General features: G+C 37.5%; 1 protein-coding gene across 1 annotated transcript in view; it reads right to left on the bottom strand.

The window, feature by feature from the left end:
- LOC145681917 (uncharacterized) overlaps positions 1-27,005 on the bottom strand; it is a 141,136-nt gene that overhangs the window by 19,903 nt on the left and 94,228 nt on the right. The window contains exon 5 of the mRNA XM_081753519.1: positions 21,097-21,194. Within this exon, the coding sequence (XP_081609645.1) occupies positions 21,097-21,194 (98 nt within the window). The remainder of the gene's footprint in view (positions 1-21,096; positions 21,195-27,005) is intronic.

Below are 27,005 nucleotides of genomic sequence, written 5' to 3' on the forward strand. Positions count from 1 at the left end.
TGTTCAATATGCATTTTATTTTAACTGGGGAATTGTAAGAAACAGTCATTGTATATTAAATCGAACTATTACAGAACGAACCAGCTTTGGTGTTATACACTCCATCCGTTCCCGTTCGTAAGTATATAGGCCTTACTGCCTAAAATATAAATTGGGAAGGTTTTTGACTTCTTTAATGAAGGTTTATCACGTTATATGGATAAGTATAGAACCCCCAATTGTCTTTCATAGGACAGTACATGAACGAACAATAAACTTTTCTAAAATTTTCAGGAATAGGCCTACCAGTACTCGGAGTCAAATTTTGAAGGTCAAGGTAATTCAATATATATATAGGTATACAGGGTGTAACATAAATGCATGACCAAAAGTGACGAGCTGATTGCAGACATCCAAATAAGTAACAATGTTCCAATAAACATGGGTCTGATGCCGCTCCATTTCCGAGATACAGGGTGTTCAAATGTGGAGTCCCTCCAATGGCTTACCGTGGGAAAAAGAATGGAGATGTTCAATATTACAGGAATAATACAATCAAGTGGAATTATGCCTGTGGAAATACATTTACACTAACATAGAAAATGAAACTAATCAACAATTTGAGATTATTGGGTTGTCAGTGTTGCCAACCTGGTACAAAGTGTTACATTTTCAAATAGCATTTAGGATTAAGAATTTAGATTTCTGGGCTCTCGGCATCTTATGGCTATTTAGCCCATCACGTTTGAGGGATGACGTCCCTCGGCGAGCACAATGTCCGTGAAAAGGGAAGGAAGAAAGGACCGGAAAGAAAGAAAGCGTTCTGGGACCTATAATTTAGGTACCACCCCGGCATTTGCCAGGTGTGAATGAGAAAAACCCGTAAAAACCTCATTCAGGGTGGCTGGCCTGAAAACACGTTTTACACTTTTTTGGCCGAGTGCCCCCACCGGGAATCGAACCCGGGACCGCTCGCACAGAAGGCGAGAGCGTTCAAATAGCATTAGACATTCATGCATTAGCATATGATTGCTAACATCAAAAGGTTCCTAAACATGCGGCATATTCCGGTTTTCGAAAGACAAGGCTATACACTTACTGCATATGATACTTATCTAAGCATTTTTCGAAATACAGCCTTTCGAAAAAGTTCAAATTTTCAACCCCGTAAAGCTTCGTTGTTATTCATTCAAAACAAGTCATACAACGACCATAGTACCCAACGCTAAGGTACTTCCGACGTGCATTGTTTTGTCCATCTCCGTTATGCTGTATGTGTGATAGAGGCTTTCAAACTTTGGATGTTTGTGATATTATAATATCCTTAGTTTGCAACACTGAATAATAAATGTGGTATTTTAAGTTTTCGTTTAACATGTTGATTTGAAATATATAACAATCTGACGTAGTGTCATTTGAAAACAATATAACTTTATACTGCAATGGCAACACTATTCACTGGGTGGTGTTTTTTAATACGTTAAATGATGTCCCCTTCCTTATAGTTGCTTCATGCAAAGTTTCGCTTTTCTCCCTCTCCTGGTTTCTCCGTTATCACTGATGATCCAGATAAATTATCCACCCTGTATATATATATAGGGCCGTAGGACTCAGTGGTAGATCGTTCACTATTGGTGCTTGGGGTCCCGGGTTCGATCCCAGCACCCGCCAAGTGAACATTGTGTTGGACAAACCGTGTATGTGGGTTTCCTCGGGGTTCTCCCGTTTTCTCCCAGTTTCTTCATTCCACCATTTCATTCATTACTCATCATCACCGTCTCCTTTAGCCTAACCGGCATACCCGTGGGACGTAAAACTCAAAAATTTTGTCCAACCCGGTATATATATATATATATATATATATATATATATATATATATATATATATATATATATATATATATATATATATATATATATACATGGATTGGACAAAAAATCTAAAACGTTTGCAAAAGTGTGAAAATCATACCTAGTATGGTGTGGACCTTTTGCGTCCAAAACAGCTTGGATTCGACGTGGAATGGTCGTATACAATTCCTGAATCGTGGTGTGTGGAATTTTGTACCATTGTTCCTCCAAAACATGCTCCAGTTCCTTAAGGGATGCTGGTGAAGGGTAATGAGACCAAACACGCCTTTTTAACTCAGACCACAATGACTCAATGATGTTCAGATCTGGTGATTGTGGGACCCAGGGGAGGTGTGATGGCTCCTGATCATGCTCCTCAAACCATGATTTCACCGTTTCTGCAGCGTGACAGGGTGCCAAATCATCTTGGTAGATGCCATCACCATAAGGAAACAATATTTGGGCCATGGGTGCCCCAAAATGGCCTCATACGCCTTAACATTCATCATTCCACGCAGGGCTATGACGGAACCTGCGGAAAACCACGATATCACAGCCCATACTGTAACAGAACCACCCCCATGCTTTACAGTTGGGAGCAGACAGTCTGTATCATAAGCCTGCGACGGTGTTCTCCATACATAAACACGACTGGTTTTGGAAACAAGGTGAAGGTCGATTCATCGGACCATATTACGCCTTGTGGTTCTTGCACCACTGGATATGCCTCTTCGCATTTACTGCTGTGACCAGGGATTTGGCGATAGCGGCCCTGCCATGAAGTTTCATTTTATGAAGTTCCCGTCGCTCTATTTTCAATGAAACCGGGTTCTGTATTCCGGGATTGAGTTCAGACGTAATTTTCATTGCAGCGGTCTTCTTTTTAGCTGCTACAATCCGTTTTAATGCTCTCCGGTCTCTATCTGACAGGTTTGTCTTTCGACCACTTTTGTGCTTTGCAGACGTCGTTTGCCCATGAATTGTGTTAAGTCCTCGTGACATTGGACATAATGTCTTTCGATACCCCCACAATGTTCGGCACTTTTGCCACTGAAGCTCCAACTAGACGGGCACCAACGATCATGCCTCTTTGGAAGTCTGTCAGGTCGCCCATTTTACCGCACCACTTTCACACCACGACACTCACAGGTGAACTGGTTACTGCTGACGGAACAGGAAGGTTTACATGACACATTGAAAACAAAAAAACGATCGGCAACCGGAACACGTGTTGTACAGTGGAGGGCCAAACTTACGTGTCCTGTATCTATCTATCCATCTATATAGATAGATAGATAGATAGATAGATAGATAGATAGATAGATAGATAGATAGATAGATAGATAGATAGATAGATAGATAGATAGATAGATATAGATACATAGATATACTGTAATTATAATAATATTGAATTACCTTGACTCTCAAAATTTGACTCTGAGTAGTAGTAGGCATATTCCTGAAAATTTTAGAAAAGTTTATTGTTCAAGTATTCAAGTTCAAGGGAATGGCAAAAAGGTAACTGGGGAAGGCTTGGCTTTAGACCATGTGACCTCATTACGTAATTATGCGTGACCTGGGAGCGTCGCTAATTCTGAATTTTTCGCTGGGCGGGGCTTAAGACCACGTTACCTGTATCAGCCAATCAGGCTATGGGCCTCTGAATGAGGATAATCAAAAGTTATATCAGCTTGCGCAATTACTACTGAGATAGATAGATAATTGAAAAGCATTTTGAAACCAAGTGTCAACTCGATAGCACATGTAGAAAATTTATGTGCATGTTTTCTTCTGTCTAGGATTGGTATGGTAACTGTATTACAGATGCTTACGAGTTGCGTAAAAGATAAATGGCAACATTACTGCTATAACACCTGCCAGTGTCATATCCTTTTTCGTTCTTTTACTACATATGGCTTATTGCTATTGGTTACCTAAGCGTTCTTTTCTTCGATATGTGCGAATTTATTTCTTGTTTACAGTTCTAAGAATGTATTTTTATTTAAAATGGGAATGATAAAAGCTGAATATTTATATAAATTTGGAAAGACTGGTTAAATGATCCAAAGGGCCTTTCCTAGTAAGGTAGTGAAATCAGCCTTTGATCCAAATTGGGTCGTTATTGACTCTAAATGTTAATTCTGACCTAAAACCATCCCCAAAATGTTTCGACCCCTACACCCACTTCTTATGGAATTATCGTATCATAAATGCACATAATTTAATATTTTTAAATTTTGATAGGCGTGGTCCATTTTAGGACCATTAAGGTGAAAACTTCAAACATTTATTTGCCAGAGCTCACGATTTTCCTTTCTCTTTCGTCACTAATTTATTTACAGCAGCTCTAAAGTTGAAAGTATTACAGTATCAACAAAGACAGCACGCAAATTATATGGTGTTTGGGTTTTGACTTGTTCTCTTTATCAGAGAACATTTATGTGTATCTTAATGCTTTGTATTTTAAACTAAATGACTATGTGTAGTAAATAAGTTTACTAAAACGTATATATGTAAAATCAAAACATATGTATTGTAATCGTTTTTTCCTTGTTTTCCTCTTAAATTAAATGTGGTTTTGTTTTTCTATTCTTAAACTTTAGTTTTACACACTAAAGCTTTAATTTCGTGGTTCTTGGAGTTATAAGACTTAATTGCATCCAGAAGTTGGAACCGCAAAGCACAACTGCAATTGTGTATAAAATAGATTTCAAATTTATCTATTGTGGAAGAAGCAATGCTATAAATAACAGGCAAAGTTGGGAATAAATTCCAAATGGAGATTCTGTACCCAAAAATATGCTACAAGAACCGTTTCAAAGTACCCTTTTAAATATTAAGTTGAATTCTAAGTTTTGACATTGAGGATAGTAAAATGGTCAAAAAACTGTGAAAAAATAAGTATTTTCAGTTTTAGTTTTTTGACAATGTTACCATCACATTCATATCCTGAAAAAATATATGTTGTACCTAAGGTATTACAATATTTTGAACAAAAATTCAACGATTTGTCCCGCAAATTTTTAAAAACACTTTTTGAAATTTTCAACACGTAAAAAACTAGAAAATACGATAGATTTTTAAAAATGAAATATTGACTCTTACAACTATATAGTATCCATAATCTGTGAAACTTTCAAATTATTTGGACCACCTCCGTCAGAATTTTAAAAGATGTTAAATTTTGAACATGTATGACACGATAATTCGGTAAGGGGAAGGGTAGGGTCTAATCATTTTTGGGGTGGTTTTAAGTCAAAACTAACATTTTGGGTCAATAACGACCCAATTTAAATTAAGGTTCGATTTCACTATCTTACTAGTAAAAACCCTATGAGGGACTGTGGATACATGCTTAAGATGACTAGGAAAGTACTACCGCAATTTTTCCATTCCAAATAATGATACAATGACAAAAACGACTTATTCAAGACTACATTTTATGCTTTATTCTTCGTTAAGTATGTAGACTTGCGCATCTTTCTCAGCAACACTTCGATTTTAGCAATATTTTCTGCTAGAATATAAGTTGTTTTTCCAATGAATCATATGAGATCGTGAATAATTTAATTAGCACCACTAGAAAATTGAATGTACATTTGAATATATGCCATCACAAAATGAAGCTCCTTGGGTGTAAAATTTCTTCGAAAATTATACTATTCTTGGAATAGCAAGTATATTAGGTGTACTTTCTCCGACCCACGACACAGTTATATTACGATAAAGACACAGTATTTTTGTTAAGGTTCCACCATATTCAAAAAGGATGTTACAATTTGATTAGAAGAATAAGAACGTACCGCCAGAACAAGAAAAAAACACCTCGAAATTCCAACCGTATAGAAAATTTGGTTGCAAGCATGCAGCCGTTGGTCAATAAGGAAAATCCGTCTACACAAAAAGCCAGTTGCAGAAGTGTGAGAAGATCCTAACTAACCATGCAAAGAATTATTAGCCATTATTGAGTCAAATATAGCTCACGTGTTCAACTTTTTATCAAACAACGCAGGATACACTGCAAAAGTTGAACAAGCGATATTTAACGTGAGGAAGATAGTATTTTGTAGTAGCTCTAACTCTAGAGATAAAGTTGCCCACTTGCAAACGAATCTACTCCATTAACTACCTTCCCAATGAGGCCAAGGAGCGGCCAAACTGATGTTGCATTTGCAGCTAAAAGGTTACAAAAGTTTACGTTGAACGCAGGCTTTCAGAGCTAAATATCAAGGTAAATGCAGGATAATACTAGCGGCATGACTTCGAGCTTTACCGGCGAAATATCCTTTCTTTGTAAGATAATAAAATGCCAAATGTGTACATTCACAAAGACAAAGATTGGTTGGATTAGACTTTGGCGTCAGTTCAGCACTGAGACCATGTATAGTCTGTCAGGAAAGTAAATGTACACCTATTTTTTGAGTCTGTCATTCCTGCGCTCCATCCACGGAGAGTATGAGAATTAAATCAATCAAATGTTTACTGAGGGGCAAGAAGATAAGTCTAATCTTAATAAGACCTTGCAGAGGGGTACAAGCTGTGAATACGAATAGTGCATACTGTAAATAAAGGACGACACCGAAAGAGAAAGCCAGAAACAGCTGCTAAACGGAGAAAAAGAGTAAAAATTGTCGAAGTGGGAACATAAAAAACAAATAGAACAAATACGCCGTCAACTAAACGTTCACCAGGTCATGATCTTGGTGTAGTGGTTAAGGTGCTTGGCTAGAAATTTAAAGGACGCCAGTTCGAATTCCCTGCAAGGAGAGTTTTTAAAATTTTTGTTAATAATACATACAGCCCATGAGAGATGGTAAAAAATTATGGGGTGGGTCGCCAGCCAGCCTTACATATTTCCACATGATAATATAAAATTATATTGTGCGAAATATACGCACACGTTAGCTAGTAATATTTCATATTATTATTATTATTATCAACAGCGTCTTTTCATTACGTGTGAATGTTTGACATGTAACGAAAGAGAAGATCCATCATTCGTAAAAAGAATAAAAATAGACGGTTACTTTAACTGTGAAGGACAACGAAAAATATGAAGAGAGTGACTACCTGTAGCGAAAAGAAACAATATTTTCTCTCAAACGGATAAAAAATCAAACCAAGGTAGATTCGAACTCGGGTGCCAGTGCTTTGTCCACTCGTTAGAGATTACAAGCACTTCATTAACAGCTATCACTTCCGTGGTTCTTATACTATGATCATATGTTACTTCTTTGATGGAAGTCGACAATGTTCTTACATGTAGTAGTTAAATCTACATGCTATGTAATACATGAGGCATGCTTTTCATATAATGTATTTAGACCTACATGCTTTTCATATAATGTATAAAAGGGTCATGCTGGCTTGGACAAAACGGAAACTATTGGCATCAGAAATATTTATCTACGAGGCATGCGCAGCAATATAATTCAGAATAGTTACTGTTTAGTTTAGTAAAGGAAGAAAGGGGTATAGAAAACAAACATGTCGCGTCAACGAGTTGTATTACTACACATTACAACATGTGTAGTAATACAACAACTTTGCTTAAATTGTTATTTCGTTCTGTATCCTATAGTAGATCGTATCACAACTTTACGGGAGAGCAGAGAAAGACTTACTAACCCTATCATATAGAAAGCTTTACTAACCCGGTCATATAGACACAAATGGATGTAACTGTGAATACTACAACTTGGATTTAACGAAAGCCGTTTAGACATTCAGTGGTTTGCAGGGTTGTATAAGACACAATACAATCCTTCATACCTCAGCGTCCAGTAGCTAGATACATGCAATTTCTGGTAAGATACTGAATCTGCTGTCAGATTTTAATACATGACTTAATGCAGGATACAAAATGCTTTGCATTACTTCTTTGTTTGTAGACAGCTATTAGTTTAGTGTTCTGAAAGGTTGTGTGTAAACTAGGGATGGCCAATTCCGGCATTTTTACTTTCCGGACTCCCGAAAGTAAAACCGGACAAATTCCGGAATTCACAAAATTCAGGAATTCGGAAAAATCCGGAATTTAGGAATTTATGATTTCGTAAACATTCCGAAATTCGGAAAAATCCGGAATTTTTCCGAATTCCTGGATTTTTCTGAATTTCGGAATTTTCTAAATTCTGGATTCTTTCCGAGTTCCGGAATTTTTCTGAATTCCGGAATTTTACCGAATTCCATAATTTTCCGAAATCCGGAAAGTGAAACTTCCGCTTCCGGAAAATGAATTTCTGTTGGTTAATCTGGAACGTGGCGGACATAAGTCTTTGACCAGGTAATGGCTAATGCTTTGAAATAAATGCAAAGTATAAGAATTAAATCTGTCTATCTGTAGTTTCGTGTGGAGAAAAAACAAAGTTTGTGAACCAAAGGTTTAAGAACAACTCAAGTTATTAATATAAAGTTTGGCGAAGATTATTCACAAAAGAAATACGAAAGACGTTTTGAATCGAAGAAACATAACATACAACTTTGCAAGCGGAGATAAAGAACCTAACGTAACCAGACTAAAGACGAATCGTTTACCGCGTAGCGATCGCGGTGCAGTGGTCAAGGTGCTTGTTCGAATCCACGTCGCACGTTTTTTTTTCACTTTAGGATTTTTTATGGCGATTGATCGGCGATGACATACATTTCGAAACTCGGATGTTTCAATACTTGAACTACCAAATCTTCAGGAATAATAATAGTAGTAATAATAATAATATATTATTATTATCTGGTAGAAGATTATTAGCTAGGAGCTAATTATCGTTCAGGTCATACCATTACAAGCAGAAACGTAGCATTTAGAAAGAATATTTCGGTTTTGTTTAATGTTGCCCACGAGCAGGGGCGGATCCAGGAGCGACTTCTGGGGGGCGGTGGGTTGTCATACTGCTACTTTTAAGGGCTCTAAACTTTGGGATGGGTTTAATTTATATATATAAAATAAGAAAGCTTCCTCTTTTGGGGGCCAATCGCCCCGATCGCCCTCCCCCCTGGATCTGACCCTGTCCACGAAAAGAGGAATTTCACAACTCATTTCTAAAACAAACAAAATAACATGAGAATTAAGATTTTACATTCGAGACGGGACAAGGCTAATTCAAATTATCGTCTCGCTTTGGAGCTGAGAATCGAGACGATGAAAAGTATCGTCAACATTTCCACTTTGTCTCGATTCTCGAAATAGTGTATGTCCATTCTTTAAGTAACAATTGCTCTGTAGACTGAATCTCATACGCTATTTCGTTACATTGTATTTTAGAGCTCATTGAATTATGGTCTGTGTAGGTATTTTTGTAGCAAAGCTTTTATATTTACCTCTGCATATCCTAAAAATTAGTTTATTGAATGCCTTACTGTTGCGTGATATTCATTTATTTTTATTACAGTTATTTTCCTTAAAGCATACAGTAGAATACTTTCTACATGGAACTTTAGTGGAACGCTCTAGTTTAAAATTTTGGCAGTTACAGAGGTGTCTTGAAGGTACGGCACCCTTTCCCCGAAATCTCTACTTTTAAGTAAGTTTTGCCAAATTTTAGGGCAAGTTTAAAACTTTTAATACCCTTATTATTATTATTATTATTATTATTATTATTATTATTATTATTATTATTATTATATCAACACCGTGTATAATCTTTAAAAGATATGCGGTTTGTATCTGAATAGTAAAAGCTAAAAAGCAAATTGATTGTCAATCTCGGTCGTCCAGAAGTCTTCAGGAGACAAGAATATCGGTCACGTTCTGGGTTTGAGTTCCGAAGGGGCAAGTATTCGGGCTCGAGCCAAAAATTGTTAAAAGTTATAGGTGTCAGCCAAACTTGTTCAAAACAGCTGGGACCGGGCTTAGGATTCTCAACGGCTCGAGCGGCTCGGCTTACAACTCACTCACTACCGAACCGGACCGAGAAGTAAGCCGAGCCAACAGCTCACCCAACCGAGCCGGTTCTAGCCATCGGCTTACTTGAGCTGAGTCGAACCGTGCCGATGGACTAGTTTCAACTTAGCTGGCTCGAACCGATGGTACACATGAGCCGAGTAGGTGACCCATCCCAACTGAGCCAGCTCGAGCCATCGGCTCAATTGATACGAGTCGATGGCTCGTTCCAACAGCCGGCTCAGGTTATCGGCTCAATTAGGCCGAGCCGACGGCTCATCCCAAACGAGCCGACTCAAGCTGTTCACTCAGTTGAAACGAGCCGAACCGGTTGATGTCATTACCCGGCTTGGTCTTCTGCTTGGGGTCAAGAATTCGACTGTGCAGGTCTCAGCCTTGATTTTAATAAGTACAGTATATACTTATACTGGTGATTACGACATTTGAGGCTGTCTCATAATAAAAAAGAAAAGCTCTTGTCCTTTCGTTATCTAGACGAGACGAAATACACTAAAATTGCCCCACGAAATGCACTAAAATTACGAGACGAGATGCACCCCTGTCGTGAGCAACATTAAAAGTATTCCACATTACTGCTTACATTTCTCATGGCTTTCGCTTTCCAGTCTAATCAGGCCATTATTTCAAAACGAGTTAAAACGAGCTGAACGAGCGAGCGAGCCATTATCAAACTCGACTAAACTCGAAACTCGACCCCGAAAACAGCGACTTGGCTTGGAACTCAACTCAAGAAAATTACCTTTGACTCGATTTGAATTGAATTCGAGTCGAGTCGAATTTTGGCTCGACTTGTGCTCATCCCTATTTGTATTTTGTTTCCACTTTAACAATTTCTATTCTTTTTTCTCCATTTACTTGCTCTTTCTGGATTTCACTTTTGGTGTCGTCTTTTGTTTACACCATGCACTATTCTTATTCCCAGCTTGTGCCCCACTTCAATGTCTTATTCAGTTTAGGCTTTTATCCTTACCTTGACCACACATGTGACTGATTTAATTCTCACTTTCCGCGCAGGACCGTTGGACAATTATTATTATTATTATTATTATTATTATTATTATTATTATTATTATTATTACTATTACTATTATTATTATTATTATTATTATTATTATTATTATTATTATTATTATATTGAACTTGCACGGCGAAATTACCGTATAATACATATCATTTCTGTAATTTTCCTCCATTGTATGTTATTTAGTTTATTAATGGCACTAAGTTGTCTCCAGATCATCGAATAAATTAACTTCGTCATGCACTTTGGTAGAAATATCATTACAGGAAGAACATTGCCGGTCCGTTCCAAACATCAGGGCTGAACTTAGCAATATTTAGCTTATGATGTTGCATGAGAAGATAATGTAGGGGTGAAGTGCTGGACTTCTGAGTAATACACCTAATCAATATAGTTTCAAATCCATTTCAATTTTTTTTTCTTTTCAAAGCAATCGTGAAGAATCAAAGAGTGACTTCACATACTAAATGAGCAGTCCTTAAGAAAGTGGACGCATACAGTTGTATCATGATAAAGGCGATTTGCGCATGTTAATTGGGAAAGGTCAAGGGAATTACTAGGACATTCGAAACACTTTGTCCATCTGCAGTATGCACTTTTCAATTTATCGTTCTAAGGAAAAAAACACTACACCATTTGTTAAACTAACTTTGGCTAGCGCAATCGTTGGAGTATCATGGTCTCTGCAATAGGCACATTTCTGAAGAAGTTTGCCTATTGTACAGACTCACGTGTGTGAAATTCGGAAAATTTCGTTTTATCGATCACCGCCCTCTGACTCATACCCTGATTAGATATACCTGCTTCCTCGTTTTCATTGTTTCACTTCTCTAATAAATGTAACTGGAATTTTTACCTCGTTTTCACTTAACGTCTCAAATGGGTAATACGATCTCTTTTACAACTTCTCACGTGCTGTATACATTATTAAAAATAATTCTACTTGTAGTGGATTCGAACTTACGTCCTTTGTATTTTCAATCTAGCGTCTTAGCCACTACATTCCTGCGCTCTAACCATCTATAAAATGAGAATTAAATGAATGCAGAGAAAGCGGAGAAAAAAGAGTAGAAATTGTCGAAGTGGGAACATAAAATACAAATGCGAAAATATATTCGAATAACTAAACGTTTACCAAGCAACGATCTTCGTGTAGTGGTTAAGACGTTAGATTGCAAGTCCAAAGGACAGCGGTTCGAATTGCTCCAAGGAGTTTATATTTTTTTAGCTTTTTTAAAAAATAATGCATACAGCACATGAGAGGTGGTGAAAGAGAGGGTATTATCCTTTTAATATGTTAAGTTAAAAAGAGTTTAAAATTTCGGTAAAATTTATTAGAGAAGTGAAACTGAAAACGATGAAGCAGATATATTTAATCAGGGGTATGTATCAGAGGGTGGTGAGAAAAGCTAGAAATTTTCCCCAATTTCGCACATGTGATTCTCTACGATATGCAAATTTCTTCAGAAATGTGCGTATTGCAGAGACCATCTTCCCAGAAATGCCGTAAAATTTCTATGCAATTTTGCCCTTTTGCCTATTATCAATTCTGAGACGGAAAGAGAGAGAGAGAGAGAGAGAGAGAGAGAGAGGGAGGTGTTCCCGGAACTGAGAGTGAGGTGCTTCCATTCAAATCAACGAGATGACAAATAGAGGCTTACATAATGAGAATGTTGAATACAAACAAATATAAAACATCAAAGTGAAATTGCAAGCATTATCATCTAAGGTTCCGGAACCGTGACGGTCAATGAAACATGATACGATGTCGGACGTCGAGAAATAACTTGATAATGAAATGAAAACAGAACTTTAGAAAAGAAATTATTATGATGCACTAGACACAACATGATTGCCTGTTTCTTTTCCTCATGTTAAATTGTTTCATTTTAGCGATGGGAGACGAAGCCTGTCTCGTCTCGTGGCTATCCCAGTGTCATCTCGTGTTTCCGAAACAAGACAAATTGGTACCTCGTCTCCTTTTGTCTAATTTTCTTTCGTAAACCTCATAATAATAGAAGTAAAATTGGAAGCCATGCGACTTCGAAATGTAACGAAGTTTACAAGTTAGAGTTGATAATCGGACAAGAGAGGGCTATGGAATGGTTTCGAGACATTGAAAATGCGAGGAGTCCAGACAAGGACATGTCATGTCTCGTCTCGAATTTAACAAAGCCTATATTGTCTAGCCCATGCTGAACTGGAAACCTCTCACCAGAGTTAAAGTGGGTCGTGTGTCAAGTGAGACATGTCAAGATGTGTAAGTCGGTTGGTGGGTCGTGGGTCAACATGATGTGACCCACTGCAACCCACCACCCTCCGTGACCCACCATAAACCTTCGATCTATCATAACCTACAGACTCACTACGACCCACCGACACACTCTGCTTAGTGTATTGTATATAGCACCCTCTGAACAGTGGTGAATTTGTCTACATTTTACTTCAGGATCTCCATTTTATTCTTCTTCTTTTGCATTTGTTTCTATTTACTTACCTGAGATGAGTATATCTAACAAGGAAAAAGCAGACTTTGTTAAATGAACTTCTTTTCTATCTTTCGCGAGGTAGTAGTGCACATTTAAAGTGTTAACATTACAAACTGGGAGAGCGCAATACTAAGAAATAGCCTAGAAAATGAGTCTTAAAGTTTCGACTCGCCGTATATATGATACGACGCGTAAAATTACCAAGTGACAGTGTGGTAGAGTGTGAAGCATTCACGATTCAGGCGTAAAGGATCCCGAGTTCGATTCCCGCTCGAGTCAACTTGTTTTTGCTTTTACCAATAGTCATTTATAACTACAAGTAAAATGTTAATTTACTATATGTTTGTAATGCATGAAACAATAGGAATTTTTAAACAGTTGTAAAACTTTTCAATGTTTCATGTGAACTAGATACAAAATATAACCTATTTCGTAAAGTCGTTAAATGAAAAATGTTCTTGAAGATTCGTGTCTATATCTGTAGACAGAGTGCGAATTGCAAGGGGGATACTTCGGAAATCCCCTTTGGCTATAGCATACATCCAGTATTCCTAAGCGGATTTCCCCCTCATTTCCCTTGCAATTCGCACACTGTCCGCAGATATAGACACGAAATTTCGGACACAACGACTGTGGTAACCGTAGTACAGCTAGTGATATCAATATATTTATGAAATAGGTTATATTTTGTATCTAGTTCACAAAAAAACATTGAAAAGTTTTACAACTGATTTGAAAATTCCTATCGTTTAGAATATATGAACATATGGTGATATTAATATTTTACTTGTAGTTATAAATGACTACTTTATTGGTAAAAAGCAAAAACAAGTTGACTCGAGCGGGAATCAAACGCTGGACCCTTTACATGTGAGTCGTGAATGCTCCACACTCTGCCACACCGCCACTTGATAATTTTAGGCGTCGTATCATATATACGGCGAGTCGAAAATTTAAGACGCTCTTTCTAGGCTATTTCTGGGTATTGCGCTCTCCCAGTTTGTAATGTTAACACTTTAAATGTGCACTACTACCTCGCGAAAGATAGAAAAGAAGTTCATTTAACAAAGTCTGCTTTTTCCTTGTTAGATATACTCATCTCAGGTAAGTAAATAGAAACAAATGCAAAAGAAGAAGAAAATGGAGATCCTAAAGTAAAATGTAGACAAATTCACCACTGTTCAGAGGGTGCTATATACAATACACTAAGCAGAGTGTGTCGGTGGGTCGTAGTGGGTATGTAGGTTATGGTGGGTCGCTGCTTTATGGTGGGTCACGGTGAATGGTGGGTTGCAGTGGGTCACGTACTGTTGGCCCACGGCCTACGATCTACTTCATCTCTGGTAAGAGGCTTCTAATTCAGCATTGGCGAAACAATATTGGCTTTGTTAAATCCCAGACCAGACGAGACAAAGCGTATGTCTCGGCTCGTTTTCAGAGAAGAGACGTGACAGGTTCTTGTCTGGACTCGTCGCGTTTGAAATGTCTTGAAAGCATTCCATAGCCCTCTCTTGTCCGATTATCAATTCTAACTTGTAAACTTCATTACATTTCGAAGCCGCATGGCTTCCAATTTCACTTCTATTATTATGAGGTTTACGAAAGAAAATTAGACGAAATGAGACTAGATAACAATTTGTTTCGTTTCGGAAACGAGATGACACCAGGATAGTCACAAGAGAAGTGGCGGATCTAGAAGGTAAAAATTGGGGGGCTGCCTGAATTTAGACTATAATAAGTTATATCATGACCTTACTATAAACTTTGAAAACTATATAAATAATAGCTTAAATTGTTTCCGTCAATCTGAAACTGGGACCTAGGTCCTCCGGCCCCGTGCTAGATCCGCCACTGCACAAGACGAGACACAGGCCTTTTCTCGTCTCTCTAAAACGAGACATTTTCACATGACGAGACGAAACAGGCAACCATGTTGTGTCTAGCGCATCATAACCCATCCTTTTATAAAGTTCTGTTTCCGTCTCATTATCAAATTATTTCTCGAAATCCAACCTCATATCATCTTCTTTTCATTGACCGTCATTGATTAATTCACTAAGTTGTGTTGATAATTGTAATTTCTTTAAAAAATCATTCTATTTTCTACGGTTTTATTCCATTGTCAGTCTACGGTTTTCATTCTACCACTTGTGAAGTGGTATTAACATATGATAGGTTATAATGATGTTGTGAATGTTTTTTATGTGTCGAATTGTTTGAAACCAGTATATATTTATACAATCGATATTATGTGGGGTTAATTGCATTCATCTATTACAACTTAACTCTCTATGTATGGTATATTTATAAATGTAGTGTTCTACGTTTCCCTTCGTAGAACAAAGTTGTTTGAAGCTTATGGATTAAGTGTAATTGGATTGTATAATAGTTTAGGCATGTACCTTTAATGGGGAAATGGAAGTTAGAACTACAGCATGAAGTGTGGAAAGAGGGATTTTTTCTTTTTTTCTTTTGAAATGTCTGTAATGCATTACTAGTTTCGTTTACTCTATCGCTATCTGTCCTCGTTGCTTCCTTCAGACGTTATTCAGCGTGCCTCGGTGGCTAGCCCCTCCATAGCAAAACTCACGAGTGTAATATCCATGATTCACGTGTAATGCAGTGTTGCAATAACTTCGCTTTGTCATCAACAAATATAGTGCTTTTGCTGTCTTGAATATGAATAAAACTGGTTGTGGAACAAAATAACTGAATACGAATCTGCTAAAAGTCTACTTATAGAATTTAACATTGTAGTCTCAATATGGTTCCTCATCCCAAAACTTGTGATTGTTTTCACAGGACACATTTGGGCAGAGGGGGAGTTGTGTAAGTCATATTTTGGCATTCGGGGTATTAGTGGTATGTTGTTCTAATCTTGGAACCTTAGGTGATAACGCTTGCAATTATTACTTTGGTATTTTATGGCTGTTTGTACTCGGCATTCTTATTATGTGTCTATTTGTCATCTCGTTGATTTGAATGGAAGCACCACACTCTCAGTTCCGGGATCATCTCTCTCGTTCTCTTTCTTTCTTTGTCTCTCTCTCTCTCTTTTCGTCTCAGAGGTGATGATCGGCGAAAGGGCAAAAGTGCATAGAAATTTTACGGCATTTCTGATATTGTGATCTCTGCACTGAAGAAATTTGCCTATCGTAGATACTCACATGGGCGAAATTCGGGAAAATCTCCAGTTTTTCCTATCACCACCCTCTGATACAACCCCAGGATAAATATATCTCCTTCCTCATTTTCATTCTTTCACTTCTCTAATAAATTTCACCGAAATTTTTAACTCGTTTTCACTTAACATATTAAACTGGTAATACGCTCTTTTACCACCTTTCATGTACTGTATGCATTATTTAAAAAAATAAAAAATAAACTTCTTGGACAAGATTCGAACCGCCGTTCTTTGGTTTTGTAATCTAACGCCTTAACTACTACACCAAGATCGTTCCTTGGTAAACGCTTAGTTGTTGGGATATTTGTTTGTATTTGTATTTTACGTTCCCACGTCGACAATTTTTACTCTTTTTTCTCCGCTTAGCAGCTGTTTCTGGCTTTCTCTTCCGGTGTCGTCCTTTATTTATACTATGCACTATTCGTATTCATAGCTTGTGCCCCTCTGCAATGTCTTATTCAGATTAGACTTTTCTTCTTGCTCCTCAGTAAACATTTGATTGATTTAATTCTCATACTCTCCATGGATGGAGCGCAGGAATGCCAGACTAAAAAAACAGGTGTACATTTACTTTTCTGACAGACAATACATGGACGTACAGTTTGGCGTGTTAACGGACGGACGTGAGTACCCGTCGGGAATCGAGCCGCGGTGTCATGCTCTGAAAACGCATAAGCTAACCATATAATCAAGAGAGATAAAGCTTCCAGCCATACTGATTAACACTTATTATATGCATGGCTCACGGGAAAGTAACATTTGCGCTACACTTCCTTTAATGGAAACTTTGGTGTGAGTCTATTACCAACGTTTAAGGCTGTCATATAGATCACAATCGCTGGTGAAAACGCAGCTTCACGTTTTAGTGTAAGGCTCAACATTACGTTTCCATAAATTTGGACCGACCTTCTGTATAATAAGGCCAGACAAATGGTAAGATAAAACTATCAAATAAATCTTCATTTTCTTAAAAAAAATATTGTAGATTTTGTTCAATAATATGGCTTCCTTACGTTTTATGTTCAGTTAGAACTGAAAATTTGTTATTGATACATAATAAAATATTTAATAATTCATTATTTCACTGTGAAAGATCAGCTTGCTATACATATATCGCTTGAAACTATAAACTGCTCATTATAAAATTTAAAAGGGTGTCTCCCTCTTCCGGGACAGGACATAAAAAGTTCAAGAGGTGGATAGAGTTTGGCTTCATGCTTTCTAATTTCGGGTCATGTAGGGAAATGATGTACAGGACATACTTTCCGGACACCTTAAGCTCCAAAATATTCACTTTACATGAGCCTTCATGCACATCGAAACAAAGGTTGAACAAGAAAAGAATTATCCTCCAATGCTGATTGATCCGGGTCTTCCCACATTGTATGCTGCCTGACAATTTCAAGGCAACAAACACATATTGACTTGTAAGTTTTGTTTACATGGTTTCATATTTGTTACCAGTGGGAGCTTTAGGGTGAGACATCGCGTCATCTGTGAGTTTGGTTATCAAAAACACTGTGACACTGCGTGAACAGGATGTTTCTACTAAATACAGCACATCCAAATACAGTAGAGGTCGTTGTTAGTGCTACAACCGTGCAAAGCGAAATAGTATGATGGAAGATTACGAGGAAGGTTCAGCTAAGTGCTTATAATTGTATGAGAGCTGCTAGAAGTTGAGTCATGATGATCGTATCAAGAGTATATAAGAGAGCCTAATATCAGAAAGCCTCTGTTTTAAGAGAAACAAACGTCCGTGTGCCTGGTGGGGGTAGTGGATGGTGTACGATATTTAGATATGATCGGTACCAAAGTCAATTACCTCTAGCCCCAATCAGTCACACATTTTTTCGATGTTTCTAGTGTCCATGTTTTTTCTCAGAACCATTTGAAGATGACTGAATAGTGTTAGGTTGTACGTCCGGAAATCAAGAAAATGCTTTCCATTATCCCCATAGTGCCAGATTACAATGGTAGACTAAACATTTTGACTTCAACGAGATGGGTGAATGTGATTATATCAGATAAATCAGGATTCTTTGGGGCACATGGTTGGATGATTAAGGTGATATTTTATTCCAGGAGCAGTTCTTCGTATTCGGTTGATGAGAATGACATATCCAGTCCAATTGCAGTGGCAGATCTAGAATGTAAAAACTGGAGTTGCCAGCCAGTACCCAGACTATAATAGGTATATATAAACTTTCAAAAATATATAAATAATACCTTAAATTATTTTGTCACTGATCCGCCACTGCCCAATTGCGTCATGTCGAAGTCCAAACAAACTAGAATTTCAATACCTGGTGACTCACGCTAGTTGTCGACTGCAACTAAATAACTTTGCCATCGATAATTAAACGATTGAATTCGGTGGAGAAAGAAGTGTACAGTTTGCGATACGAGGAAGTCCTCAATGGTACTTTCAACCACCCTAACTTCAGGGAAGGTCTTCCGTCCCAACAACTGATCAAGATGCCGCGAGGAGATCAATGGGAGGGATGTCGGGGAATCCTGTATGAAGAACGGTTTCATGATGCATTTAGTAGTCAGGTTGCACCGTCTTTTGCGCGACACATCAGCGAGAATTGCAAATAACCTTCACGATATTTGTCGACATTACAGGATGCTTACGGACACATTTGGTGCACTCTCTGGTGGTGTTCAGAACTATAACAATTTGCAATAATGGTCTCTCCTCGCATAAGGAAGTCATGATGGATCACCAACGTGCAACAACGAAACTCTTTCTGGTTGGAAACCATCATGGACTTTAATCTGAGCTAACCATTGTTCTGACCAGTCATGACTTGTACCAGTTCGATTTTAATTAAAAGTGATGACCCAATATAGAAAACCTTCAAGGTTATTCCGCATACACATACAACTGCACAGCTTAAGTCGATAAATCTTGCTAGAAGGTATCAAAAAAATCATATGAAACTGTAGGTCCTTTTAACATCTCGATTACACGGAGACGTATAACTATAGTAGAATGCTGTATGCCTGAGTTGTTTGCAATGGTATGAACACTATTCTGAGAGTCTCCTTTTACTGTGTTTCTAAGGAGGAGCTTAACCGAATATGGTTTTGGTCCGTTTCAATAGTCCGGTTATGTCACCTGAGTAACATGCGGAAAATTGTTCTTTCACTTGCCATTTCTGGCGGAAATTCAATTAGTGAATTAATATTAACAGTGTTAATATTATTGTAGCTTGATTTACAAGTTCAGAGTTTCAATTCGTAGAAAGGAATAACTCCTAATTGTGTGTTCTCTATGGTATACTTTCATGCGATCCTGTGTAACAACGCACTTCGTCTCGACTGAGAACTCAAGTCTGTTTGCTAGACGTGCACATAATTTGTGATATCAGACACGAGACCTCAGTTCACCGCTCAGGTTTGTTGTTGAGATGATTTTATCACTAACATGAAAGTGTATATCTCATTCACACCAACTTAGCATATCAATACAAGTCCTCCACACGAACTGTTTGCATTTAGCAAGTAATAAGCATTTCATAATGCAATTTATTGTTTAAAAATTATGCACAACATACGATGTGTACTATTGAAACATGATTACATATTTTATTCTACTTTTACTCTACTTCAGAGTCTGTTTACTGTTTCCAAGCACATCCTGCTGTCTATTAAAATTATAACAATGGGAGAAATTAAAACGTTTATTTTTATAAACAGAGGAAACGTGAAAATATTATATTGATTATCCTATATGACAATAGTTCATCAAGATATCAGTGTTAAGGGAATCACCACACATCATTAACTTCTGGAAGACAGTGGATCTTATGAATAGATTTTGGACAGATCTTTGGAGTATCCAAAGAACTGCAGTTTGACATGACTCAATTCGTCTTTTGTAACAGACACAGACTTCGATGTACGAATCATTCTGCAATTATGTTCACTAGAACAGAGATCAGAGAAATGCACTGACCAATTAAGCTGTGTAATATGGTGTATATGAATATGTGTAACGTTAGGTATCTTACAGCAGGGCATTTTCCTACTGAAACACATCCCAATTTAGAAGCTGCAGACGTGAGAGCACAACAGGATCCAGCATCTTGTCATGCAACGACAGCTGGTTAGCATAAAGTTAATGCGTATTAGGTATCACTGGAAACTGAATCCAATGGTATCACATACCGTAAGTCCCATTGCCGTTCTCGTAGGTGATGAAAATGCATGAATAGCCCTGTCTTGTCGCTATGGTGTCACCAAGCACAGATAACATCGATGGTGTTGTAGGCTCAAGACGGATGGGTTGATTTACTCCTTAGAGTTACAATTTTCATAGACAGCAGCGTAATAAATAATTCATGTAATTTCAAGAACAAAGTAAGATGCGCATAACGAAATGTCTGAAACAGTAAAACTGTAAGTATCTATTCATGTTTCGTAACTAATTTTGATTGAAAGGATGATCAAATGACTGACGAAACATCAATAGATACTTACATGTTACTTGGAAAAGTTCCTTTATTTGTACCGGCGAAGATTGTAATATAAGTAAACATATCGATCTTCCCCGATACTAAAAAGAAACTTTTAGGTCCTTTTAAATTAAACATGTAACCCTCCATTCAGGTTCTTCCAAGGATTTCGATTGATAATGATCCATACAAGTGATACAATGTATTCTCACCCTTATCGTTGTTATATTGTTATTGACCACAGCCACTGCAGATTGAACTGGAAGGATACACCCTGTCCCAATCAAACTTCCTGAGGCCGCATTCAAGCCTGAAAATAATACACATTAGTTTTGTTTTATCTCTTGGTTTTCATTCCTATAAGAAATATAAGTGGTAGAAAAATATTTTTATCTCCTTGACTACCAGACTGTACTCCTATTAAACTTTAGTTAATATTCATCTACAATTTACATTTGAACAGGATATTATCTATAAATGTTCAGGTTTTAAAAATACTTAAAACAATGGGCTAGAACTTCATGTGCTCGATTGTGCATATTGATTAATATATTTATATTAGTGTATCCCGCTTTCATGATATATTGTAATATGGGAACATATATATAAATATATACATTTCTTGTGAAGAAATTGAAATTATTTTAAGAAAATGTCTTACAAGGGTCGTGACAGCTAGATGTTTATGAAAATTGGTACCCTGACTCATTGTGGATGCTAATCGTCGTGGTGATAGTCACTCGGTGCGGAAATGCGTTGTTTACCCGCTACGTATAATAAGTATACCAAACAGTGACCGAGTGAGGCTGTGCCGAGTTATACGCCAAAAACACCGGAAAAAGGCAGAAAATGAAAAATTTGCAAAATTTCGGTTATCAATGTTGTCAAGTAAGAAAGATATGAGGTTCTAAATTTGAGAAATTATAGCGTCCGTGTGAACGGAAACGAACATATGTACAACAACAATAAGACTGCAGAATGAACAAATGCACAGTACGGAGTAAACCACATCATGCACAGCATCCAGCGACCAACGGGCTTTTGATGCTTCATATCGAGTGTGCGACTAGGGCGAGAAATGTGCGTTTTTGACACCTATCACAGGTCATTAATATTCGCAAATCGATCTTTCCTATGACAGATATGGTGCCACAACTTTTCTGTACTCTTTTCAGGAGTTATTCCGTAGCTTTTATGGTTTAAAAGGCATGAAGGATTTTATGTAGTGTTGTACTCCAAGACATTTCGTTTTATAGTTCTCGGGAATGGTTCGAGATATCGAATATACAAACCCCATTGGAATTGCTGCGCTACAGGCATACTTGTTGTTCACATTTGTGCATTATGTCACATGCGACATCTTCCTTCTAGGGCTACTGTAACATGTGCCCTTTTAGGGTGACTAATGCATCAAGCCTGTTGGTCACTGGATGTTGTGCATTCTGTGGTTTACTCACTACTGTACATTTGTTCTATCTGCAGTCTTGTTGTTGTACATTTGTTTGTTTCTGTGTAATTAGAGATGGCACCGAAACCGAGACCGAGACGGACTTTTATGTACCGAGATCGAGACAGACCTCTATAAATCTAGAATAGACCGAGACGAGACTTAGGTGAGTCTCGAAAGTCTCGGTCTCGTCTCGAATATTGATATCTATTTTGCCTTTACTCAAAAATTGTTTCGTTGTTGTGTGAGATAATATGGGAACGGTTGGCTGATGTACAGTGGCGTATTTAGGGGATAGGTATCTGGCTCAAGCCACTAGTGAAATAAATGTGTCATCAGTTTTTCGCATTGCTCGTACAACACAAATGAATTTTACCCGTTCCTCAAGCCTCTCCCGAAACAAAATCCACTGATCGTGTATATAATCTTCTCTCTCTCTCTCTCTCTCTCTCTATATATATATATATATATATATATATATATATATATATATATATATATATATATATATATATATATATGCTGAACTTTTGTACCATGTCGTGTGAAATATTGAAGAGAAAATTCTTCTATATACTCTGCAATACCTCAAACAGTGTTGCCGACGCAAGATAAAGTTGTATTTTCTCAAATTGCACTATGTAAAGTATTACCTATTTCTAATTTACAGTAGATATAAAATAAAGCCAAAATACCACGTACATTATTCAGTGTAACAAAGGACAATACAGTATCACTAACATCAACATTTTCGAGATTTCTAATAACTCAAATGGCATGGACGGTGCAATGCGCATCAATTGTATCTTAACGTCAAATACTATGATCATAGTATAATATATTTCAAGTGAATGAAGGAACAAAGATACAAGAAATGGAAAACTTAACTTTTTCAAAAGACTTTACTACAAAAACGTGCTGATATATCCCGTCTCATCATATAGATGCCTCCAAAAGACTTAAATGATCATTATGCCATTTACAACAATTCTTATTTCAAACCGTTGCAGAGATACCAAACACAAGGATACTGATCGTTATACTGCTTAAAATAACTAATTTGTTTTTAATTATTATATTGATTGTTGATTTTGTTTGCTTCTATAACATTACAAAAATAGTTTCTGGTGGCTTTAATTGCAAGAAGCAGTTCCATTGTTTTAAGCAGTGTTGCCAACTTAAATAAATTGTTAAATATTATTTTAAATATAGTGCAAATAACGTAGCTAAACTACAAAATATTTTCAAATTACTCGTAATTGGTTTTATAGTGTAAGAATATTTTCAAAAGACGACTTTTTTCATAGTCTTTATAATGTTAATTATTCATGTCAAAGTTTCAGTTCCAGCAATACATGTAAATCCTAATTGTAACTGAAATTAATTGTAACTGATAGCTTTTCAGTAACACTAGTTGTTCCCCTAAGCCTTAAGCCTGATGTACACAAAACCGTGCTTAATTAAAAGTTCTAATTACACCATTTATATTTCACTTGTTTTAGTTTGACCACCGGCCACCTCAAACTCGATCCATAACATATATGCAATTATCCTAGGACTTACAGTTAGTAATACACATTGTATTAATTTTTGATTTGGTTTGGTTTAGTTTAACATCCCATGGTTGAGCTAGGGCGGACAAAGGAGACGTGGAGCTACTGATTATGGTGCAATCCGAACCATTTCGGTCGTTCAACTGTACCCCCAACGGAAATCAAATTCGGGACCATGAGAACCGAAGTCAAGCGTGCTAGCTGCAAGACCAGATGAAGGTCCTCACATTGTGTTGATTTAGTTCATTGAGTCAGTGTTCAATCGATCAGATTCGAGTACTTGATCATATTCGAAGGTCAAAAAGTAGCTTGTCCGTGCTCAAAAAGTAGAGGATTTGAACTTTTCGTAGAACAAATATATACAAATGAATTATTTGGGAAGTAATGACTGGTACTAATGAAATAATTTTTAATATGGGCTGGAAAATTGATTTTGCAAACATGGCCTACATTTACCAACTGCACAAAATTCACGTCCCGGAAGTGGTTTGACGACCACATTAACAGTAGGTCCGTTCATTCAAAGCTTCCGTGCTGTGTCAGGACAGAAAACACAAAATCTCATCTAGAACAAGCACTGTATTTGCCATTATCCTACTTTAAGACAACGAGAACCTAGCAACTGATTTCAAAACTTGTTACGAACAAGACTTTTAATCTTGCGAATTCTATTGTTGCTTGTGCGTTTAGCAAATGTTAGACAAGTTTCCAAATGATTAGATCTACATAATAAGTTTCACTGCGAGTATTTAGAGGAAAAGGATGATGAAAGAAACTTTAAGCACACTGAATCACTACAAGCCATCTAAAATACATTTCGCAAACTTTTTTCTTAAGTTGATGTAACAAGATGTATGAGAAGGGCGTTTTATCAGTCGCTATCAATGAGTCTAAGTTTGATTCCATTACCAAGTGTTAGTGAGCTTCCTTGTGGCTATTTGAATAGCGCGCGCACCTTTAGCGCTAGAGACAGGAATTTGTTTCCCAGCGGAAATTCACATGGTTCACATTCTATGTTAGGCTGTAGGTCAACGTCTCATTTGGTCGCTGATGAAAGGGATGCTAAACTCCAATCGAAATTTTAAAAAAATAGAGTTAGTCTCTTGCAACTGCCACCAAAAAGCACAAATGTGATGTAAAGCATATCTCTAGTTCCCAGCAAGAAACATACGAAAATCATACTTCACACTGTTGATGCAATAAATGAGGTGCAGCTTGTATTAACATCTACTCACTTGATACGGTGGTTCTAATTCTCGCCCTACTGTGCTATTCTATGCTTTGTTCTGACGTATCGTGTGTTGTTGGAACAGGTCAGAAGAAACGAACAATTCCCTTAGGGTCAATGTACGATGCTCTAGGATCAGGAAAAGTAAATACACTTCCAGCATACCATGCCTTTACTAATCGTGATACAAGTTGTGGTTTTGCAGGAAGAGGTTCTTACTGAAAGACTTTCCAAAAGTGCGACTCCACATGTTTCACACCTTTCACGAGAATGGGATTGGAACACAAACCATCCATTTTCACTGGCACGGAAAGGTTTGTGTGTACATTGTATATACATTCCCAATGCCAAACATTCAACTATTAGTGACTATGTTTCAGAAGTGTTTGGAATCCGAGAAAATGTCTCCAGCACAGCCAGTTCTTCATCTTGCCTTAAGCACATTATCAACATATGATGTAGCAAAACTTAAACATTCTTCATCAAATAAAGGATATGGATTATTCAGAATGGTGTTTTCGTTCCTCTGATGACAACAGCTTCCCCGTCCACATTTACTGTACTTGAACTAGTGAAATGTTCCTGTCACAAAAGCCAATGTTTGTCTAAATTGTGCTTCTGTCAGCAGATTATGCTTCCATGCACTGATCTGTGCATGTGTAGAGACAATGGCATTTACATTTGTGACAATAGTAAATATACTGAACACTCACTGAACATTCCAGAATAGTAAATATACTGAACACCAGTGCCGGAATTACGTATAAGCTAAACAAGCTATAGCTTAGGGACCCACTCTCTTGGGAGCTTCAAAAATTAATGAAAAAACTGCATGTATATTTCCAAAATATAAGAAAAACAATAAGTAAAATTAAGTCTAAATATAGTAACAATGCTTGTGTTGTGTAGGCTCATGATATAAGTAATGGGGCACTTATGCTAATCTGCTTCATAAAATGTCACTAGCTTCTTCATTTCTGTGTATAGGTGCCTACGTTGATCTGGACATATAAAGGGCCCCATTACACTCAATAGCTTAGGGCCCCACCAAATCTGAATCCGGTTCTGCTGAACACTCATCAGCTAATGAGAGTGATGAAGAGGAGTTTTAGCTCCTCTCAGTAACGCATTTCAAATTATGCTGTAAGTAAGCAGTGTAGCACACTTGCTGAAATATTCTGAGTTATGGAGTTTGGAAGTTACTCAATATATGATTTATAATATGAAAAGATACACTACTTTGATTTTTCATGGGTTTTTTTCGTATTTATTACATTAGGAAGAAATGTCTGGCCTTTGGTGAGGGTGTCGTGACTACGCAGACAATGCAGCGGTGGTTTAACAAGTTTAAGATCTGTGACGAAACACTCGATGACGTACCACGTGCCGGAAGACCAACACATGTACAAAATGAAGATCTTCAGGCAGCAATTGAGGCGAACAGTCGCCAGACATGTGAGGAACTGGCACTACAATTCCGTGTGAGTGCAGAAACCATTCACCAGCACCTGCATCAACTTAGGAAAAGCTACAAGTTGGGTCGATGGTTCCCACATGATTTGACTCCGGGCCAAAAGGCAACGCGAGCAGACACCTGTGTTTCTTTCTTGTCTCGTCTGTGGAAGTAGCCATTTGTGGAGAGGGTGTTGACATGTGAGGAGAAGTGGGTCCTGTACGAAGCTTTACGGCGCCGTCATCATTGGTTAGCATCCCATGAACCAGTTCCAAAATAGTTGAAACCAGCAATGCACCAGAAGAAGGTCCTCCTGTGTGTTTCCTGGACTGCTCGCCGCATCGTGCATCGGGAACTGCTACCAGCTGGTCCGAGCATCAATGCAACTGTGTACGGTCAGCAGTTGAGCCGTGTTTAACAAAAACTCAAAACTCTGAAGC

Source organism: Thermobia domestica, chromosome 3, assembly GCF_964235325.1.
Source record: "Thermobia domestica chromosome 3, izTheDome1.hap1.1, whole genome shotgun sequence".
Lineage (NCBI taxonomy): Eukaryota > Metazoa > Arthropoda > Insecta > Zygentoma > Lepismatidae > Thermobia > Thermobia domestica.